Raw genomic sequence first — 23,036 nt, forward strand, 5'->3', positions numbered from 1 at the left:
GGATTTAATACGCGGTCAAACTAATCTGAACATTATGGATTCCTATGACACGTCCTTCACCGAAAGGATTTGTAATTAAAACGGGCTGAGGCCAGCAGGCCTGTGGAATAATGCGCGGTGTCCTTCACCGCCGTAGTCAAAATAATAAGAGAATAATGTGAGATAGGGGAGTTATCCGCTGTTCCTTTATGCCACAGCGTTCCGATCGAGCGCAACCCCCCCTTTCCTCATGTAGCTGTCCCATTGGTGCAGAGGCCTTTGTTGTCATGGGCAACTTGGTAATTAGTGCATTTGGGGAGGTGCCAGGTGCCCTCAACAGCTTAGACACCATTGAACAAATCGCTGCTCCTTAATTGATGGCCGGCCCATTACGGGGGCCTTTTGAATCACCGATAGCTCGCTCCGGCGATGTTATTGGTCCGTTCTGCTTCGGGACTCCATCAAAAGAGTGACAAATGGGAAGAAGAACAGCATGCGATGCATCTTAAACAGTTTGCACTTTAAAGCAGGGCTGTTTTTCTTCTTGTCCTGTTACTGGGCGGAGTACCCCCTCCTGTGGCCAGAATAGGTTACTGCAGTCAGGGACGGAGGGAATTTTATTGCCTGCTCTGAGAATTTCCTGCAAAACAAGTGGGTAACCAAAGGATTTCAAAGTATTTCAAATAATTGTTTGACCCAAGTCTGTGTGAGTTGTGCATGCGTGACTAAGCTGACCAGAACAAAGCAGCAGCTCATTACTGAATGTGTCAGAGCCGTATGGAATATGAGTAATGCAAGGACGTGAACAGATTCAGTGCTGACAGACTTCTCATTCCACAGTGTGCTTGTTTCACCACTGTGAGAGTCTGCATCTAATCAGCTGCAGTAGGAGACCCTTCTTTACAGGGGCGGCAGCGTAGTATAATCGGTAAGGCACTGGTCTTGTAGCCTAAAGGACACAGGTTCGATTCCCGGGTAGGACACCGTCGTTGTACCCTTCAGCAAGGTGCTTAACCTGCATTACTTCAGTATATATCCAGCAGTATAAATGGATCCAATGTAAATGATGTGTGAGTCACTCTGGATAAGAGTGTCTGCTAAATGCCTGTAATGTAACAATTTTAACATGGCAGTGAGGCTTTTTTATTTCCCGAAGGTAAAAGAAGTAGTTCTTTTATTATTGGTGCTGTAAATACTGTGGATGTGAACTTATTTTGTGCTGTTGTCAAAGCTTTTGATGAAACCTCACCCCATGGGTGTATTACAGTACCAATTTCACATATCAGTCATCCTTTACCTGTGTAAAGGCACTTCAGTTGTATTTTTATGTCTCTCGCTCTCTCTCCTACACACTCTGCTTTCTTCATTCTAACATTCAAGCATTTCTTTTTTCATTCAGTTCTTTTATTTTTTTTTACTCTCAAGCACCCCTCCCCCAGATATCAAGAGAACATATTTCTTTCATTAGGCAGCGTAGGATACAGTACCTTTCTGCAGTGACCTTGTTTGCAGTGAAATTAATCATCTTTGTCCCTCTCCACCAACCCGTTCCTTAATCACCCTGTTTCTTTCACACACCATATCCCATGGTAAATGTGTGGGCATAGGGTAACAGGCATCCTGGATGTACAGTGACAGAATAGATCTGAACACAGAGAAACCGGAGCCCTTGTGACCTGCTGTAGCGTTAGCCAATGTCCCCCAGGCATACCTAGATCTCAATAAAAAATAAAAAATTAACATGAAAACCTGCCAAAAAAAAAAGAAATTGCGGGAAGGCCAAGTGGAGAGGGTGGAGGGAAAGATGGTGCTGGTTCAAGTGTTTCATCTACGTTTTCTTTTCCAGTTTATTATTTTTGGCCTATTTTGGACTTTAATATTATTTTATATTCACTGCCCTCAGTGGCTTTCAGTTTTGTTTTCTTTTTTGAGGGAAAGAAAATTAACACTGGCAGCAACTTATTTGGAGCAATATGTCTTTATAAACTGCACCACTCTCTATGTTGTGATGGTTGAACGACGTTATGATCACACATTTGGAAACTGTCAGGTCTTCAGTTAACGTTTGCTCTGGGAGTTTGTTGGGGTGACGACCGTAGAAACCAGCACAGCCAATCACAGGTTGTGATTGGTTAAATTTCTCGTCTTCCTCAGTCGACGGGAAACGTACAGACAGTTGCTCCTCGTTAGCAGCAAAGGAGGAAAGCAATTAAAAAGCAGTTTGCCGCCGGAAGATGCGGGAGCATTAGCCATATAGCACAGCGTTATTTATCTTTCCACGGCACCTTCTCTTCCTCCTCCGCGGTGCCGAAGACAGCAGGTTACAGCGCGAGCGCATCCAAATTCACCGGGCAGATGCAAGAGGCGGGCAACAATAATACATTAAATTCCAGGCGCGAGTTTGTTCAGTGTTTTTAATCAATCGCATTTTAGGTAGCAGTGCCACTTCAACAGGACAGATAGCAAAATGTCATGTAGCAAAATTATCTCGTAGGAAATTGGAACATTTTTATTTTATGAAAGATATTTTTTAAATGTTAATTAAAGGCAAGGCAAACCGTTTTGTTTCGCCGGAGCACGTTTTTACATGCTTTGCATAAACAGCTGTTGTTGACACGAAAGGGCCGGAGTCGCCAGACCCCTCCCTCTCCCCTTCCCATTAACACCCCTTCAGCGTTTCACCCAACACTGAACATTGACCCTCCCATTAGTCCCGGAGCAGTGCTTGCATACAGTGTACATGCACTCCATGATCCAATCAAACGAAAGAAGTAAAGTAACATATCAGGTTCAAGTAAAAACGTGTAAAAATATGGCAATCAAATTACTCTCTACAAAACATTACATTAAGTTTAAATACCCTCCCCCTTATGAAAAAATGAAAATTCTCTCCCCAAATATTGAATAATAACAATAAAGATCTGCATAGCATTTCCAGTTTCTTTAAACCTTTAATGTGCATTTAGTGAAGGGCACTTAAGTAAGGCTTAATCGGAGTATCGCAACCCGAGAACTGTTTGATCCACACAACTGTCACCAGGGAGATTGTGTCTTTTTCACTGGTAAAACTAGCTTGAGACATTTGTGTGAAGCTATTATGGCTTCCAGCAGATTAACTGAAGGTTGTTAGGTCCATCGCATGTGCTTTCATGAACAGTAGCTGGTAAAGGCTGTGAATAACCCGAACAGTAACAGTATACCCCCCTTGTATTATTCTCTTTGGAGTCAAGATGTATAATTACCATTCAAATGAATATTTTAGGATACATGTCTGGATGATTTTTTTCTCACCGTAGCCAAATTCTCTGAAACTTGGAATGTATAAGGATGTAACTGAGAGGCAGATATGCCTTCCAAATATTTTATGTGAAACACATTCTTTCGGCCGAAACTGCCAGTTAGGAACAAATTCTGGGATTGGGCTTAATGTGCAAACCGGTTTGTTGGCAACATCAATGCAATGACATCGCTTAGACTTGACAGTAAATGACATTCAAGTTGGTGAGCAAGAAAGATAAACGCAGATCACTAGCTTTGAAAGAAAAAAATAAGAATGAACTAAAGGATTGTTTCTCTTTCCTCTTTCTTGTTTCTTTTTCTTTCTTTTTTTTTTGACCTGGCCAATTTTCCAGTGTCTCTTCAACTTTTCAGAGATGCAAATATTTTTCAAGGACTGTGGGAACTCCTCTGCGATGCTCGTTCTCTGCTCCTTGTTGTGGAACTACAATGTGCAGAAGCCAGTGGCCCCTCGGAGTTCAGTAGAGTTTAATGCTCTTGTGCTTTTCAGTCGTGAACGGATCTCGCCATGGCCTCAGCTGGAAACCACTGTACTGCTGTACTGTACAATGACTGTAGGCTGTTCTTTTTTAGACAATAGCATGCTGCTATCTTGTAAAACGTCCTGTGGACATACAGTAACCAGCATGGATAACCCTGTGTGGGAGATGGAACTGACCGACGCCATATTGCATCCGATATCCAGAATTTTCCACTCAGAGTCCAGCAGCCCCTGGGCGACGTGTGCATGGTGCATGTAGGTCACATGCTGGATTCTTTATACACAGCCATTTGTACAGTATAAGGCCTCAAAATTAGGGTCAGTTGGAACACATGGTGCCCATCACTAGAGAAGCTGAGCTCTGCTGGGCTTTGTGTATGAGGGCAAAAAGGTCCACAGATGTGCTCCTTTATATGGTCAGATGAAGGCATTATGTACCACATTGCTTGACATCCTGTGCTCTGTTTCTCCTCCAGTCTTTGGTCAGTGAGCCTCTGGCTCAGTATCATATCCTGATCTGGTGCATTATTAACTGGTACAGGATTTCCCGAGACAGCCGACAACTAGGTCATGCTCTCTGGAGTGGCTAATCAAGTCCTCGTCAGAGCGCTTGCAAAAAATAAAAAACAACGACGTTTTCGACCAATCCTGACGCAGCAGCCCAAGCCAGTCTGGCTAACTGGGAAATTTGGGAAGAAGTGTGCTTGTATACGACATGTTATGTCATATCAAGTCCTGCCGTGCGAGGAAGGAATGGTCACAGCAGTTATGAAAACATACTTCCTGAACAACCCTAAGCAAAATCTCAGGAAAAAGGGCATAAATCCATTAACGCGAGGTATCTCATTTATCAGGTAGTACCAGGAGGAGATAAAAAATGTTTACTTCAGTAAGTGCCTCAAATGTGTAAAATATTGCAGTAAGGGCTACTCTGTTGTGTGCGAGAAGATTGAGCAGCGTTATTGCAGATGGTGAGAAGGCTACTCCTCCATTGGTGTGTGAGATAAGATGGAGTGTTCCTGTGAAATGGCCGCCAGTTCTTTGAGGAATTCAGAGAATAGAACCGTGGCCAGGACCATGTTCCTGTCCTCGGGCGCCAGCTTTGGATTGGCTGCTGGGTTTTTTGGGAGCCTCTCGGGAATGAGTTGATTTCTGACAACCTCTGCATTTGAAGGCCAGTCTCCATTCTCCACCCCATGAGAGTCCAGAAGCGGATCTGAAAGAAGATTGGACAGACAGGTGAGCTAAAAAAAACAAATGCTGCCTTTCACCACAGCACTGATCAGTTTGGCAAGGCCTGCTCAATCCTGTTCCTGGCGATCTACAGCCCTGTAGGTTTTCATTCCAACTCTAAAAAGGCACACACCATTCAACAGCCAGAGATATCATTGAGCTGCCAATTAGTAGACTCAGTTGTGCCAAATCAGGGTTGAAATGAAATCCTACAGGACGGTAGATCTCCAGGAACAAGACTGAGCAGCTCTGATTCAGGCATTTAGAAGCCAGAGCAACTTCTACAGTCTACATTCCTTTTTACGTACAAATCCGTCGCTAGACAAAGATAAATAATACCACAGAGCCCAGTGTATACCCCCACATCTCAACCTCTGCCCATATAATATACTCAGTGGAGACCTGAGCCCAGAGAACAACTCTCAGATAAGATGGCAGGAACAGCAGTGGGCCTTTTTCCTCAACATACAATCGCATTCATTACCAAGCCAGGTGAAGGAGGATCTTCCATGACTATTAAACTGACACTGGACAGAAAAGCAATGGTGAGAAGCAGTGCTGGACCATGAGACTGAAATGGTGAGGAATATAATCTCACTTTTTGACTACTCTAAACCCATTTTATTTCACTAGATTATTCCCTATTAACTATTTGGGAAATTCTCTAGGCAATATCTGACCCCTGTTAGGTAATTCCATTTTATATAATTGTATCTCATGGAAGTAGTCTGCAATATTGGTGGATTTAAACGATAAGATGGAGCTCAATTCAGCAAAATCTATTCAATTATCCGAAGAAAAAAAAAACACTTAAAGTGCTTATTATCTTCGCCTTGCAGCTTGGATCTTTGAGTATACAGATCAAGCAAATCAAATAGAAAATGACTGAATTTGCATGTGATTCTACAAACTACAATTTGCATCAATATACACTGGTTGGCACAAAGAGTGAAGCACAAATGCTGCAAAATTTAGTGAATTAATCTAGATAACTGAGCTCAGTAAAACCCAAAACAGCTCTTTTTACTTCAGTCCATGTTCCAGGTGTAGAGCATTCCGGGTTTTACTCAGTGCTGTTATCCAGCTAATTCTGTAATCCTGCTTTGTGAAACAGGGCCCTGGTTGTGAGTAAAGCTCTGGCCCCACGCTGTATCTCACCGCGGGCCATCTGGACCGTCTCTCTGGACAGCAGGCAGTGCTGTGCCTCCGTGAGCAGCTCTGGGAAGTCCTTCCTCGCTGAGACGTTCCGCTCGATCTGATTCTTCACCGACGCCAGTACCTGATGACAAAACACAGAGTTTATCAGAAACTGCAGGGAGACTACCCACACTAGTTGGATCGCTGCATTTAGATATTTAGCTGCCGCACACATTTTGGTGGGATTTATGTTTAACTTCTGTCAGTAGCCTTCTGGATCCACCTAATGACCTGCCTCCCAGTCGTATACGCTATGAGGACCTAATGAGACAATCACGGATGTCATAAATGAAGTAAAAATTAATTGAGACATAACGAAAAGTGTTATGTCATAAGTACAGTCTCACCTGACAATGAATCCATCTCCTGTGATAAAGGACGGACCAGTTATTGCAATAACCTTTAAATGTTTTAATGATATCTGTTTGACTGGCACATCTACTATAATTAACTGAACGCTCAGGAAAATGTTGCTGAGGGCACATTTTTCTATTGCGGCAATTTTAAAAAAACCATTTGATTGAGCCGCAATGTGTATTCACACTTTTATTAAATCACTTATCCTCGATTTGCCACGTGGGGCAGTAGCATACAGTTCCACAAGTTTATAAATAATTGTCCAAAGGCCTTGACAGGAAGCTCATTTCCATTCCTGATGACAGATAGTAACATGCTCAGGTAGGCCTGCGATCAATAAAGTTACCGCTGAGAGATTTGGCACACCCAGGGACAACACTGAGGCATTAAGTGTTTTAAAAATGAAGTTTCTGTGATTGCCGTTGTGCATTACTGTGGGTTCCTGTTTTAAAAAAAATAAATATACTTTTTCAAGCGGCTTCCTCTTGAATATTAAATTTTTCCTTCAAACAATTGGCTCACTTGATTCAATTTACTTGTTTACCTGTTTCCTGTTCAATTATGCATGAATACGCCACAAAAGCGCTGCTTTGTAATGCTCGCTAGGGAATTGTTTACTGCCTGTAAAGAATTCTGCTTTGCCTTCACGTTTGTAGCGCAGCTTATGCCCGTATGGAATTATGTTCACAACTGATAGTTTATTCGTTGTTTCATGACTCTCCCAGGAGTTGTACAGTTTAGAGCAATAATGAGTAAACAAACTTTAGGGTTTTCAGCCTTAATGGTTACAAATCAGTGGCAGAGGGAGAGAGAGTGAGAGAAAGAGAGACGGAGTGAGAGAGAGCGAGAGAGAGAAATATAGTGAGAGAGGAGAGCAAGGACAGCATGTGCAATACTGCTGCATGCTTCAATCCTGTTGGATAGCACCTCACAAAACAAATGACTCAGCCTGGAAAAGTTGATAGTTTGGGGAAAACAGAATCACACACCAGTGCTGTACTTAGTAGAGGGGACAGTGAGTGTGAATCTCACACAGTTCTGTACCTGGTAGAGGGGACAGTGAGTGTGAATCACACAGTTCTGTACCTGGTAGAGGGGACAGTGAGTGTGAATCACACACAGTGCTATACCTAGTAGAGGGGACAGTGAGTGTGAATCACACAGTGCAGTATCTGGTAGAGGGGACAGTGAGTGTAAATCACACAGTTCTGTACCTGGTAGAGGGGACAGTGAGTATGAATCACACACAGTTCTGTACCTGGTAGAGGGGACAGTGAGTGTGAATCACACAGTGCTGTACCTGGTAGAGGGGACAGTGAGTGTAAATCACACAGTTCTGTACCTGGTAGAGGGGACAGTGAGTGTGAATCACACACAGTTCTGTACCTGGTAGAGGGGACAGTGAGTGTGAATCACACACAGTTCTGTACCTGGTAGAGGGGACTGTGAGTGTGAATCACACACAGTTCTGTACCTGGTAGAGGGAGCGCACGCTGGGCTGGAAGACCATGTTGGTGTTGAGCAGGAAGGAGCGTAGCAGAGGCTGGGGATAGGAAGCCATCTGGGCCAGGATGTCAGTCAGGAGAAGGTTTATGTGGAGGGAGTTCTGCAGCATGTTCTCCAGCCGCGACAGCAGCACACTAATGAATGGCCCTGTGGAGCAGGAGGCCAGCATTAGCCTCAGCATCATCACCAGCGTCAATGAATTCTACAATCAATCAATCAATCAACCAATCAATCAATCAATCAACCAATCAAATTTTATTTATAAAGCACAGCGGGTGCAACTCAATGTGCTGTACATAAAAAGACAAGCTTTACGGGCTTTACCAACACATGATAGTCAATGTAGTTCTACACGCTTTACCAACATACTGTATAACAGTCTTCTTCAAGTCCAGCCAAAGCATCATGAGTATATTCATATTATTGTTGTTATTATCATAATTATATCATTTACATTCGATTCTGCAGGCTTTAATGAAAACATGAAAATCGTTGGCAAAGCAATATAATAATAACAAAAGGTATATGTTAACAGCGGGGCCAGCCCTACAAATGCGAATGTCTGTGACTGAGTGACTGAGTGATGAAGTTACACCATTTGTCGGCCGGATCACATGTGTAGGTCCAGCCATATACTAGGTTTTAACCTGGTCTTGTTATTAGTTGTAGCAGTGCTGTATTTTAATTCAATTCTTCAGTCTTTACTGACATGGCAATGTACCAAAGTCAAATATTGCCAAAGCAATAACATTATGCACAACGCCATTATAAAGAAATATTTGGCAGTGAGAGGGGGGAGAGTACTGGCTCACCTGTGAAGGGAACCTCATGGACTCTGGTTCCCCCAGGGCCTTTTGGCCCAAGGGGCGAGGGGACTTTCTCTGTCTCCGGAGTGTCAGCTGTGAAGGAGGAGAAATCCACCTCGTCCTCGTCCACAGGGGTGATGGGACTCCGGAACTCCGCCCCCGCTTTCACGGGACTCCCCGAATCCGCCCCCAGCGTCCGGATCAGCTCCTCATATTGGGCCACCAGGTCGTCCTGGGTGCCCTGGTCCGGCTTTGCCCCGTCACTGCTGCCCTCCGCCCCGCCTAGCCCCTCCGCTGCGATTGGCTGCGGGGCGGGGCTCAGGCCGTTGCTGATTGGTGGCTGGGGCTCCTCCTGAGGTACCTCCTGCACAGCGGGGGCGGAGTCTGGGCCGGGTGACGTTGCCTCCGCCTCCGTCCTCCCCTCCTTCGCCTGAGGGTCGTTGGCTGCACTCTTGGCGTCCTTCTGCGCTACGAGGTCGTACACCATGACGTCGTCCTGGAAGTCGGACTCCTCGATGTAGGAGCCCTTGATGAGCAAGGTGGCGTTCCTCCTCATCTCCTGGATGTGTGGGGGGGGCTCGGCCGGTACAGGGGGCTGGCCGTCGCCTCCCTCAGCTCCGTCACTTTTGTCGGGGGACAGGGCGGTGTCGTAGCTGTTGTCCCACTCAAGCTCCAGCTGATTGGGCCGCTCCCCAGCGGGGCCCAGGTCCACGGACTGGCGAGGCTGCTGCGGGCCCCTGGGCTGCGGCCGAACCGGCCGGGACTTCCCGGGGTCCTCCCCGGGAACGCTGGGGTGGTACTCCTCCGGGGGAGGGTCCTCGCCGTCGTAGGGGGCTGACCACACCCGGCACGCCCGGATGCAGCAGGTTATCCTGCGACGGGCGTCGCACAGGTAGTGCACATAGCTGATGTCCATGACAACCTCTGACCCCATGACACGAGAGTGCTCGGCTCCACCCCCTTCTGACAGAGACCCATCCATTTCTGAAATACAGACAAGAGGTGACCATACCTAATTGAGTGATGTGAAAAAAGAAAGTATACCCCTCTATATCCAATAGAAAGTATTCATTTCTACGGTTCTACATACTAGGACATAACTAACCCTAGTCCAGTCCTCACGAGTCCTAACTGTAGATATATCTAACCTCCAGAGGTCAGGTGGTTTATTTTTTGTTGAAAAAATAATGACCAAGTAAAATTTGTTATACGTTATTTGTCACATGGGGCAAGATTTATCGACTGTAAAGCAGCTGCCTTCTTAAAATATACAGATATCACATTATAATGTCACTAGTAGGGGGTACTAATAATAGCTTAATTTATATATGCTGACAGTGCGCAGATGTTGGCCTGGACATGGGCAGAATTTATGAATGCATTTTCCCCTCCTCAGTGATCAAAGGGCCAAGAGTCTGTCTAATACTCTGGAGGGCTACATTAGGCCCCAAGGCCGGCAGTTGAATAGGCCTGCTCTAGGGTTCAGGCAACATGAAGCCTGTTACAAAGGAATGCCTTTGAACATTAATCACCATCTTTATCCGCAGATTTATTTAAAAACAGAAATTCTAACAGTCGGAATTAGCATATTTTCATGAATAAATCTCTGCATAAAAGACCTAAATAAACATCCATTCAACTGTCCAGATGGCAATTATGCATATCATTCTAAAATTAGAAAATGCATTCATTGTGTGATATTGCAATGCTATAATGGTAAAATATGCCTGTGTGAATCACATTTAACCAGGACTGCAGTTTTAACAGCATAACCGATGTGGCAGATCTGAGATGGCCATAATGTTTCCATTGCAGTGGCTTGCATGGGTGGCTTACTGGTGAGCAGGCGGGTGGGAATTGAATAATTAAAAGCGCCACTCAATGTTGAGATGTGGCGCTTTTAATTATTCAATTGTGGCTGTGTTATGGCAAAGTTTGCACCATGGACTGCAACTTTGTGATTCGTCAGATTTCTGCACTCATACATTCTAATAAATCAATAAGTAGCCTATTTTATTATAAATATCACAACTGGGTGTCTCATTGTGGTTCCAGTGCCTTTGGTTTTCCATCTCTCCAGTGATATATCCCTAAAAATCATTTGCAAAATCAGTTACAAGAACAAAATGATGTTTGATGCCATGGCAAAATTTTCTCAAAGCAGTAATTTGATCTTACATGTGAGAGAGCCCCCAAGCTCCCATGTGACCAAATGCATTTTCCTGCGCCGCGTCCAAATCAGCGACACTTGCATACTAATGAGTTTATAAGTATATAAGTTTTATATAACTTGTATACTCAAAAGAAGGCAAGTGCACGGATTCAGACACAGTCCTGTTCTTTCCCAGGGCCCCTACCCTTGTTTCCTGGGTGTGACCTGTCCGTGCCCTTTGACCAGACGATGTAATCCAGCTGCTGTCTGAGGGGAGGCGGCCGGGGCTCCATGGAACAGCAGGAGGGTGTGAGAGACAGGAGCTTGGCTGCAGAGACGGAGTAGCAGTCCCTCTCTCGCACCACCCAGCGCTGACTCAGCATCATGTGATTACAGGGAATCAGGTACCTGGCGAAGCAGAGCAGCCAATCATGTTAGGGTGGGGGAGGGGGCTGTGGGAGAGGAAAGGGGTGGGGTTTACAGGTCACAGACAGGCAGTGTCAGTGCTGAGGTGTCAATCATTATTTCCCTCATCACTTACTAATGTGTGTACCTGTGCTCCATGATAAATAATGCCAAAATACTTTCAATTAAAATTTCAATTCACATGTTTTGACTATTTTGGCAGTATTTAATGATGACACAATGTGAGGAAATGCGGGACTAGTATAGTTGAGGTACATTAGACTGAGCTCAAGTGGTATCAAACATTAACTACTTTCTTTATGTCCGGTACCAAAAAAGTGGAGCTGTCACGCTCTCTGTAAACCCTGTTGTACTAACCCTGAGGAGAATGAGGAAGTAGGTACCTTAGGATTAGCTGCAGCATGACGTCTTCACAGTGTAAACCAATCAGAGTATGGAACAGTGCCAGGGATACAGTGCCCAGCTGGAACAACACCAGGTCAAAGGTCAATATGAGAGCTTCACGGGAACAGTGAATAAGGCTAAAGTGTGGCCTTTACTCAAAGTAATAGTTTACATAAACAATAATTGTAACCTAGAATGTCAGAACAGCAATTAAAATAATCCATGAAATGCTTTCCCTTTCATTTTTATTGTATTTCATTGATGCTTCTACTGCTGGAAGCTTAAAAAGACAGTGGGCCTCATTCACGAAACATGCGTACGATCATATCTGATCGTAAACTGTGTGTAAGAACGTTTCCACAAACAATGTGGCATTCATTTCTTATCTGTATTTATTCAAGGCTGTTTCCTTATGCTAATCACATGAACAGGATTGTGCATAAAATTTAGCCAGCATTCTCTTACACCTGGGATATGCATAAAAGATCTGCACGTGTCATGAATTCCATATTGTTTTTTAATAGGAACATTTTTAAGAACAAAAGTAAGGATAATTTAAGAAAAGTTTTGTGAATGAGGCCCAATATCTTTTGTAGTTGTGCTTGCCTAGACATCTTAGTCAACACAACCTGCACCCAAAACATGCCCAGGTACGATTCAACCATGCATCACAATTACAATGAGAGTGGGTGTGACTATACTGGTGGTACAAAATGTCGCATTCGAGAAGATTATTCCAGGAAGGGACATGACTATCTAGAAGATATATTGTAAATGTCGAAACTGTTTACCAGAGCATTCGTGGGCAGATTGGATTTGCCATTAAAAATTGATTTTAGGGTGAAGTTCCCCATTTTTGTTCCTCTTTACCTACTGCTGGTGAATGAAGCATTACAGCCTGTGATAGGCAGACAACATAAACGCTTTTCAAGCCGAAAGAACCAGCAGTTACGAGCAGTCGGAAATGTCCGTCTGCATGAAATGTCAGCCGACTAACAGGATGTTTTGGGATAGCCTCTTTGAGTCTTCCTGTTTTAGCAGCAGATAGCATTGGGCGTGGCATCCTGTTGTCCACAGCAGTGGTTCTCAAACTCGGTCCTGGGGGGCCACTGTGCATGCTCGTTTTCATTCCAACCACAATTGCAATCCCAGCATTTTAACAAGCTGTTAATTTTTTTAATTAGGTGCTTTTCATGTTTTAGAGCTGGGGTCCCCTGTCATATCCAGAAATGGCCAGTGTGGGTGCACACACCTGATTCTACTAATCAACCACTAGAGTCTTTGCTAAGCAACTTGATTAGTAGAATCAGGTGTGTGCACCCACACTGGCCGATTATGCAATGAGAGAATTCCTACAGCAGCATTTGAAAGGAAAGGATCACTGGGGCCTCCATGCCACAGGCAAAAAAAAGGCACATTCCAGCAAAATGGTGTTTGCTACAGCACCCCCCACTACTGCCATGCAACTTTCTCCTGACTTTTTGTGAGTTCAGTTACAGTCCCCGGTGATTTCTATTCTACTCAGGCAGAGCAACCGACAAACCAGCTGTGAATCTGCTGGCTTGGTAGGATTTTGTGTACGCTCATATAACGTGAAAATTGCTGTTACCTTAATTACATTTTGGAAGGGGGACTTGCAGGTTGACAAAAATGAGTTTCTGTTTTATTAATTGATAACAGTTTTCTGACAACAGAACTGGAATAGTGGCAGGTGCTTGCAGCGCTTAAGAATCCAACAACACTTTAAGGAGCATTTGAGCCACTATAAGCCGCACATGAAGGGAAAGTAGTTGAGCATGAAACGTTTTTATCAATGGTCGCTTTTTGGTGTTGACAGTCCTGAAGCATTAAAATGGATGATGCAATGTACACATTGGCAACTGAAAAACCTCTCTTATCAGCCTCTTTGACTAATTGGATCATGACAGCAATTTGCCATGACAACCATTTCCTTTTTTTTGACATTGACAGCTTACATAATTAGAAATAATTCCCTAAGGATAGAATATTTATCTTCCAAGCTAATTTAAAGTAAAGTTTACTTCTGTGTGTGATTTCAGCATACAGGCTATGACTATGGCAGGGATTTGCAAGAAATGAATAGTGTAGTTTTGTTCACCAGTACTGCAGTGTATAATACAATGTCAATCAAACAGTTTCTCCCCAATGATGTCCAGGCTGGACACTGACAATATCCTGCCAATTTCTCTTTCAGCCGTACATGCCTATATTTGTAGAAGGGCTGTATTATCAATGTTTGAGCAACTGTGTGATTTGGAAATTCATTATGTGAGCAAAGTAAAGGGTGCAGACAACATTATAAGGTTTCCATAACCAAGAAAATAAATGCACCACCCAGAACAGGAGAGAAAACACTTAATTTCCCGCAATAAAGTCATTTTACTTAACGACACATCTGTGTATATTAGAGGCTATGCGAGCACATGGGCGGGGCTAACCTGGAAGGGCGTGTTGATGCGGCTGACAAGCGTGTCCAGGATGTGCACCTTCTCGTACTGGTGCATCAGGATGAAGCTGAGGAAGGTCTGCAGCAGGGCGGGCTCGGTCACGTTGCGCAGGAACAGGTCCAGGTACGCCGTGGTGGTCATCACCTCCTCCAACGTCAGCTGAGAACAACAGGGATTCAGGCTTGTACACTGTAGCACAGAGATCTATGACTCCAGTCCGTCCTGAAGCCATGTCTGCTGGTTTTTTTGCCATGTTTCAAGAACACACAAGCTTTATGTATGTCTTTGATTGGCCTGTTTTACAAGGCATTCCATTGGCTGTTGTTTCAAATGAAACCACAAAAGCCTGCAGATACTGTGATACCTGCTGTAGGATCTTTTCCTGGTTCAGCAAGCACTAATATGTAACTGCCAACTGGGTGAGGCATGGCAGCCATTTTGATTTAGAACTTTCAATGCACACACCTTACATCAGCTCATATGGGAGTTGTTTGCTTAGCTGATTTAACTTTGTGGTGTCACCAGGGGAACTCCCTATTGATTTGCAGAATATGCAACGGGAGCTTTAATGATCACAGTCAGGCCCTTTCTCCGGTTTTACTGTTTTCAGTAGATCATTGATACAATGGACATGATGAATGATTGGCAAAGACGTGCAATAAAATTTTGACTCAATGTACCCGGTTGCCATTGATTATGTGCTTTGATTTGATTCATATTTGAGAGATCAAAGGCCTGCTAGAAAACACTCCTGGGTGTGAGGAGGCGACTCACTTTGTGTAGAGCAGGGGCGAGGACGGGCACTAGGAAGCCATTGTAGATGTACCCGACCAGCTGGTCTCTGATGGTAGGATGAGCTACCTAAGGAAAGAGTCAGACTTTATAAAATACAAAATATGTGGTACGATCAGTTGCCTACTCGATGTAATCAGTTAAAGGATCTTTTGGATTGTGAGAAGTCTTTTGATTTGTCCCTTCTTTACATGTTAGTGATTGACAGCATATAATCTATGACAATTATAGTATTTGCAAGGCACAGGCATTGTAAATAGTTTTCAACAATCTTGATTGTATCCAAAACATCAAGTCTGTGATGTGGCAAGACAGACGTGCATGTTTGTTTAAAAAATACAAGAAGGATCCTGCAGGATCTTGGTGGCTTTTACGTGATTTTTTTAGTTCAGGAATATGTTGAAGGGCGCTAATGGACTGTGCTTGGTTTACCGGCGTTGGCAGCCTCACCTGGATGACAGCATTGCAGAACTCCAGGGAGTTGAGGAACTGGACGAGGGTGGGCACCTGCTGCCATTCTTCCCTCTGCAGGCAGTGCCAGTCCTCGCTCTGCACCTCCAGCCGGGTGGGCAGGGAGGAGTACAGGCCACTCAGCCCCGTCGCCAGCACCTGGGAAACAACAAAACATGCTCACAGCGCCGCCTAGAGGCTCCTCGGCTCACTACAGGTAGATTCAGTCAAGGGTCCATACAGGGACTGCAGATGTTAGTTAGCAAGCATGATGCTGATGTGTCAGAAAGCATTTTTGAACAATAATAATGAGATTAATTTTTTATTTATAGATCTCCTAAAGGATTTGCTAAGTGAATATGTACAAGTATGGCTGATGAAAATGCTGGGAAATTCATATTGAAAAACGCAGGAACCTAATCAGATCCACAGACACAATCTATTCACCGTGGCAACCATAGGCCAGCCCTTAATATCAACATTCCACCAGCCATTTAAATAATTTCTGTTTGTCTGTAACACAGCCCATAAATCAGATCTGGGTCAAATATGTATTTGTTTTGGATTCAAATACTTCTCTACGCTTTACTCATCTTGTCTGGTGTATTGGAGCCAATTAAATACTCTCTCAAAGTGCAAACCCCGCCTTCTGGTCATACTGGCAGGCTTAATTACACCAGACTAGATCAACAGAGCACAGGAAATTATTTGAATCCAAAACAAATACGTGACCCAGGTCTGCCATAAATACAGGTGGAGTATTTCTTATTGGGCCAAGGTAATAAACTTTCCCAAGGCTCAAAATGCCTGAGAGAGTTAACCTTCACAGCTTAATTAACGATTAGCCACAAAACTGCTGTGAAATTTATTTCCCCATTTTTTAAGAGCGGTTTAGTACATTGTCCTTGCACTGTGCTCGGACTTTAATGAGGCATTGTAATCTGGATTTATTCAAATGACATAACTCTAAACAACTTTACCAGCTTAGAAAAAACCATGTGAAATAAATGCAGACATTGGGAATTTTGCCTTATAGCCACTGTTTCATGTACAATACAAATTAGATTAGGAAAAACAACTAATTTGACAACTGTCCCAATACTTTTGCATATGGCACATGTAAACAAAAATGTGCACACATAAAGTACTTTGAAGCACATGCACACTGCAGTTCCTTTATGAAAGGAAAATGCTCACCAAAAATGGTTTGAACATCATTTTGAGCTGAAAAACCTTCGTTTATAATGCAAAAGAAGAACCAACTGGTATTTCAGTAAGACATGAGCTGCTTTCAAATTAAATAATCACCAAGTTGACACATGCTGTGGAAGCCTAGACAAAGAAAAAGGAATATATGAGGGGAGGAATGAAAAAAGAGAGGGGGGAAGTAGAGGAAGACAGAAATGAAATGACAGCAGTGCAGAGAGAATAGAAGAGGAGCTAGAAGGCTGGACAGAGAACAAGAGACATACTGTAAGAGGGGAGGAGATAAGGAAAGAGAGAGAGAAGTGGAAGGAACACAGGAAGGAATGACAGCAGAAGAGATAGAGATAGAGAGAGAGCCATACATGTAAGTGTGCATGTCCTAACATCAAAAAGAGAAGACCTGTTCTCCACAGATGCTATATTTGAACTATACATTCTCCAGACAGCTCAAGTGTGAGGAGAGAGAGCGTGCGGCTCACCGGGCAGAAGTAGGTGTTCTGGGCGATGTGCTCGGCCACGGTGCGGTTCTCGGCCGACAGGGACATGATGAGGAGCAGGGCGTCGCGGGCCTGCTGCCCCACCCGGCCCTCGCGGTGGATGAAGGGGATGAGCAGGGAGAAGATGAGGAAGTTGGCGGCGCCCTGGTCCTCGCTGGTGTGGAAGAAGAGCTCCAGGACCGAGGGGTCCTTGGCCAGGATGGAGCAGAGCTGGTTGAGCAGGAGCACCAGCTCGGCCTCCACGGCGGGGGCCCCGGCCCCGGCGCAGGAGCCCAGGAGCATCATGAGGGGCCGCAGGATGGGCTTGTGGTGCAGGAGGGGCTGCCGGGACTGGCCCACCAGCATCTCGTACACCTTGAGCTGCTCCACCTTCATGTCGTCGGTGAACTCTCGCCTCAGGCTCCAGAGGAAGAGCTGCTCCATCACGTTCTCCGTCACCACGAACTCCAGGATGGGACCCATGGCGCCCTCCTGCCCGCTGTCCTCCTCCATCAGGAGGAAGAGCATGTGCTCCACGTAGTTCTGCACCGCGCTGGCCTCGTCCCCCGGGATGGGCCCGAAACGCAGCCCCGCCCCCGCGGTACCGCCCCCAAGTAGGCCGCCGCCCAGCAGCCCACCGCCGCCGGTCCGCAGGGGGTCATGCTTCTCAAGAATCTTCGCCACCTTGGAGGAGGGGAGAGACAAACATCATGACATCATGGAGAGAGCGAGGAACAGTGAGAGAGAGAGAGAGAGAGAGAGAGAGAGAGAGAGAGAGAGAAACATGGATGTCAGAGTGGGTATGTTCTAACATCAAAAAAAGAAGGCTTGGTCTCCAAAGATATTATGCTTAGTGTGTTAACATATGTCTCTATATGAACAACTACACAATTCAAGTGTATGTGTTTCTTTGAGTTATGTCGTTCAAATATTTTAAATGACAACAGTGATGCTTTCGTATCTTATGTTACCCAGTCCATGTCACTGGGAATTAATTTATTCATTTTTCCATTTCCCTTGTTTCATCTTTACGCTCAGATAAAATGTCCTCTTTGTAGACACTGGGTATCTGGTTCCCTTTCTTAATTCCCTCCACAGCTCAGTGTCTCGGGCTGGCCTGTCGTCATGGTAATGGAGTCCACAGAGAGACAGGTAAACAGGCTGTGCACACAGGTGACTGATTGGGGTATGATAACAATGTGTACATGTACAAAAACCAAGGCTGTATTTCCACCTCTATGTTCTCTGTTTCTACAACATGACTATGTATCAGACATATATATATAAGTATATATTCTGAGTTTCTCAGCCATGTTTGCCTGCAGACTGCCATGCATAACATGAAAGTCAGCTCCTTTCACATATTACACCAAACATTTAATGCACTCCTCTCAGATTTATTTTTTCATTACTCTAATTTTGGCATGTTACCAAAGCCCAGCATTCAGTTCAGGCTTAAGCTTCACTGTCTGGTGCCAAAACAGAGTGTGTGTGTGCGCGTGTGTGTGTATATGTGTGCGTGTGTGTGTGTGCGTGTCCAGCTTTCAGCTCCATGAGGAGAAGACCTCAAATGGCACTGGCTCTAATGTTTTATGCAGTAATCACCCAATATGAGAGCAGCACTGTCTGCCAAATTTTACAAGGGGAAGAGAGGACAAGTGCAGACGGCTGGCAGGGCCGACCGCTCAAGCGATCACCAACAAATGACCGCTAAGAGCTCAGCCATCTGAGTAGGGCTGGGGGACCTTACCTGAGCCCAGTGGTTCTTAAACACAATCATGCATGTTTCTGGATCCACCCCTTTCAGATTCAGGGACGGCGCATCATCGTTTCCGCTGGCAACCATGGAGGCCATCATCCTGACTGCTGGTTGGCTAGACCATGGTGGGAGGGGACAATCCTCTCTGGGTTGCTATTGGTCACAGTTCACGCAGGGGCATGTCTGAACGTCGGCGACCTGTGGGCACACAAGAAGAGACATCTGGTAAATACTACAGCTATATACTAGTAGAATCGTCAGCAGTACCTGCCCAGAAAAACAGTCTGATATTCTATCAGTTACACCTTACAGTCTTGTTCAGGTAGAGGAGTTATAAAGGCACTGATACACTTGGCACACCTGTTCCATGTTGCACATAGATGTACTTTTGTAGTTTGTTTAATTGAATGTTTAATTCGAATCCACCAAAATGCACATTCAACTTAAGCTTAAGAAAAAAACTTAAGTTTAAGAAAACAGGTAGTGTAGAATCAATCTGGAAATTGTCTTTTGCTTTAGAGCTACAAGCCATTAAAAAATGCTAATTTTATTTAGACTTTAGAGTACACTATATCTGGCTGCATTACAACCTGGAAATAACAACTCTCATGATACCTTAAATGGGTAAGCGTATTTTTGCCTCAAGCCATGCAATGCAGTTATCATGACTTGTGGAAAATGTGCATTTTATCTTCTAATTGATATGCAACGACAGGATTTGTTGAAAAACACACATTTCTCACATCTATCCATGGCACTGGCAATTTGGGATTTAATTTGGCTCGTTTGCAGGTAATACAGCAGATAGGAGTACAATAATGGCGGTTGTTTGCGGTGCTTGTTTAAAGTACATTCCCCTGATTGTTCACACAGTATAAATAGTCATACTCTTTCATGCCCTTATAGAAACACTGCTCAGACCTCATGTGCAAAGGCTTTGGTCCAAGAACAGACACACAGTATAACGTACATTTATTTTCAATTAAATAAGATACATGAACACATAATAGGTCAGTGACAGTTGTAGCACAGCACAGGAAGTCAACACCGCACTGTGACTCATCTGTGTTAGAGAAGAATAGAAATAGAGGTGGGGCCCTCTTCACCTCTCTCTCTATTCTTCACCAGAGGGCCAAAATAAGAGCCAAAAATACTCCACAAAAACGATTGACCAAGAAAGCACACATTACCGACGACACAAGACTACATGCAGCAGCTTCATCGAAAAAAAACACTGATTCACTTCCTACAAAAGCTTTATGAAGGAAATCAGATGATTCCTTTATAAAAGAAATCAGTGATTCAATCCACACAAGAAGTTAATCAGGAAAATGTTGATTCACTCCCCCGAAAGAGCTTCATCAGGAAATACTGGTTTGGTTCCCTCAAAAGCTTCATCAGGGAAACCCAGATTCACTGCACAGACTTTGCCAGCTTGTGGAAAGTGGCAGGTCTGGTATATAAAAAGCACAGGGGAAACATGTAGTCCCTCACCATTCCCGGACGTCCGTTACTCAAGGGACAGAATGTGGGGTCCTGTGTCATCATACAGTACATGCTGATGTCACTGGTCATGGTCTGCATTCTTTTATGTTAAATGAGAAAAATCTGCCAAACTGTGAGTTTCTGCATGCATACAGCATACATTCATTTAGTTACATTAAAACTACTGTATTTCTAATTCATATTACACTCCATTCGTAAGTCACATATTCAGTTCTGTTTGCATCCTAAAGTTTTTAGGACTATACTGTATTACGTCAGACCTTGCTTCGAAGGAAAGTTCATATTCAGTTGATATTGATATTTCAGTTTTAGCATATGTGTTTGATTGGCCCAGACAGGATTGATGTGCGATGAAGGACATTTCTGACGACCAGTCAACTCTACACTGGCTGGCATAGGGCATAGCATATATCTGCCATTATAAAGCCGGAAAGTCATCAGAATCTTCCAAATATTGAAAATATATCCTTCATCTCACAAAAACTGCCTGGGCCAAACATAAAACTGAAGTCAGCAACAGATTCTGTATAAATCCAGTTGGCCTTTACTTTCCAATGATCATTGATTTTCACAATGCTCATTAAAAAAAGAACTTCCACCTTCATTTTGTCCACCCTTGAGGCTGAGACAATAACAAAATGCTTACATAATCAGCTGAGTACCAGCTATTTTATGGCTCTGAAATATGTATCATTAATGTAATGGACAAATAAAACAATTGCTAACTTTTTTCTTTCTTTTTTACAATGCCAATGTATTACACACACTTCAGGACAACTGAACTGAAAATCACTGCAGCTGCACATACTGTAAAGGCATCCAATAAGAATTTGACCTCTTGTCCCTTCCCTCACATGAGTAACATCTCTCTACCAATCACAGGCATCCCCTTCATGTTGCAAGAGCAGACACTACTCACACACTGAAGTCCACAAAGGAAAAAAAGGAAATGTCTTGGGAGTCAAAAAGAAACATTTGTTTCACTCGCATCTGTTTTTGGTTTAGAAACCGCGCGCTCTGACGACTGCGAGAATGCTCGGGTTAGGTTAAAATTCCTACCTCTGCGGGACCTTAGCCACTGTTCAGTCTCAGTTTCCAGGCAGTGTTTCACCCAGTCAGTTAGAATCGCCTTCCTCTACAGACCCAGCTTCCAGAGGCCGAGCCCCTGTCGAGAGAAACGCAACCACGGTGAGGCCATTTAGCGAAACGCCGGTAATACGGTCCGAGCGCAAGTCGCACTCGCTGTCTCTGACAGAACACTCTGTACGCCCTCCTTCTCAGAGGGGTGACAGAGCAGAGCTCTGGGGGTGTGCTGCAGAAGTATTTTGGAGAGGAAATGAATGTATGGGGCCAGGGGACATGATTAAGAGGGTCAGAATGCTCCAGGCTGGCTGAATAGACTCTACGCAGAACACAGCCAAACACAGAGCCGGGATACTGTGCCCACTCTACGCAGTACACAGTCAAAGACAGAGCCGAAATACTGTGCCCATTCAACGCAGTACACAGTCAAAGACAGAGCTGGGACACTGTGCCCACTCTACGCAGTACACAGCCAAACACAGAGCCGGGATACTGTGCCCATTCAACGCAGTACAGACATAGTAAAACAGAGACCTGGGAAACAGTATGACAGCCCACACCAAGTCACAACGTTGCAAGACAGGAGAAGAGAATCTCTCTGAATGAATGTGTGCCTCAAACTGTAAATCCAAAAATCTCAGCTGAGCTTTATTCCACTGCAAACTAAATACTCTAACAGTATAACGTCTAGAAGTCTGTGTAGAAAATGAGCACTCAAAACTATACTCTCACAATATACCTTCTAGCAATTATTGCAGTAAAATCATCCCTCACAGAAACATTTAAGGAAAATGTTATTGAAATTCTGTGGAAAGGGAAAGGCATGTTTGTAGTTCCATCAGAGAACCAGGGCAATGATTCTTACACATGATCAGTGCTCAGTATTCCCACAATGCAACAGTGCAGAGAAAAGGAAACTGATCAGGAGATATAATGGTTAAGCGCCTTCTTCAAACTGCCAGTTTTTCCAAGTCATCATTCAGATTACCACAGTATGTGCTTTATATAAACATCATCACTGACTCAGGATATTAACGCTAACCTCACATGACCATGAACTTGCAAAAGTGCCCAGCTTTCTCAGAGTCACAACAAAAACAGAATGCATCATTGATTACGATTACACTCCAGGTTACATGGTAAACATACACCTCTTACTTGCTAGAAAAACTTCCAAAATGAAGCATTTAAATTGACTAATTGTTCTACCTCACAAAATTAATTAATGTGGTAACAGGGTAGGGGGAGAAGGTTGGATCTCAGTCATACAGGAAATGACCAATTAATGACACTCTCTTTAAAAACACATTACCATGAATAAATGTAATAGAGCATGTCTAGCAGATCATCTGCTCCAGTGTTCTCCCATTTACTGTAACTTACTGCAGCCCAAAATCCATGCAATCCATGCAGAAACATATGCTTTTTCTGTCAATTTGGACAGCAACGCACACACATACTAACAAGAGACTTCACCG

At 44.1% G+C, this 23,036-nt stretch overlaps 1 protein-coding gene across 4 annotated transcripts in view; it reads right to left on the reverse strand.

Annotated features, from left to right (window-relative positions):
* Positions 1-2,553: 2,553 nt before the first annotated feature.
* The window catches only part of fam160a1a (family with sequence similarity 160 member A1a), a 33,132-nt gene continuing 12,649 nt past the window's right edge, over positions 2,554-23,036 (reverse strand). For 3 of the 4 annotated variants that reach the window (XM_035418847.1, XM_035418848.1, XM_035418849.1), the window contains 11 exons: positions 18,961-19,167; positions 17,214-17,894; positions 15,529-15,687; positions 15,061-15,147; positions 14,278-14,445; positions 11,818-11,897; positions 11,214-11,416; positions 8,863-9,840; positions 8,019-8,197; positions 6,149-6,269; positions 2,554-4,973 (listed from right to left, as the gene is read on the reverse strand). In XM_035418847.1, the coding sequence (XP_035274738.1) occupies positions 4,738-4,973; positions 6,149-6,269; positions 8,019-8,197; positions 8,863-9,840; positions 11,214-11,416; positions 11,818-11,897; positions 14,278-14,445; positions 15,061-15,147; positions 15,529-15,687; positions 17,214-17,894; positions 18,961-19,068 (3,000 nt within the window). In that variant the 5' untranslated portion in view covers positions 19,069-19,167 and the 3' untranslated portion in view covers positions 2,554-4,737. Of the gene's footprint in view, positions 4,974-6,148; positions 6,270-8,018; positions 8,198-8,862; positions 9,841-11,213; positions 11,417-11,817; positions 11,898-14,277; positions 14,446-15,060; positions 15,148-15,528; positions 15,688-17,213; positions 17,895-18,960; positions 19,168-21,534; positions 21,641-23,036 lie in introns of all 4 variants that reach the window. The other variant, XM_035418846.1, reaches the window with a different exon arrangement.

The sequence above is a fragment of the Anguilla anguilla genome, chromosome 5 (genome assembly GCF_013347855.1).
Source record: "Anguilla anguilla isolate fAngAng1 chromosome 5, fAngAng1.pri, whole genome shotgun sequence".
In the NCBI taxonomy this organism is placed as follows: Eukaryota; Metazoa; Chordata; class Actinopteri; order Anguilliformes; family Anguillidae; genus Anguilla; species Anguilla anguilla.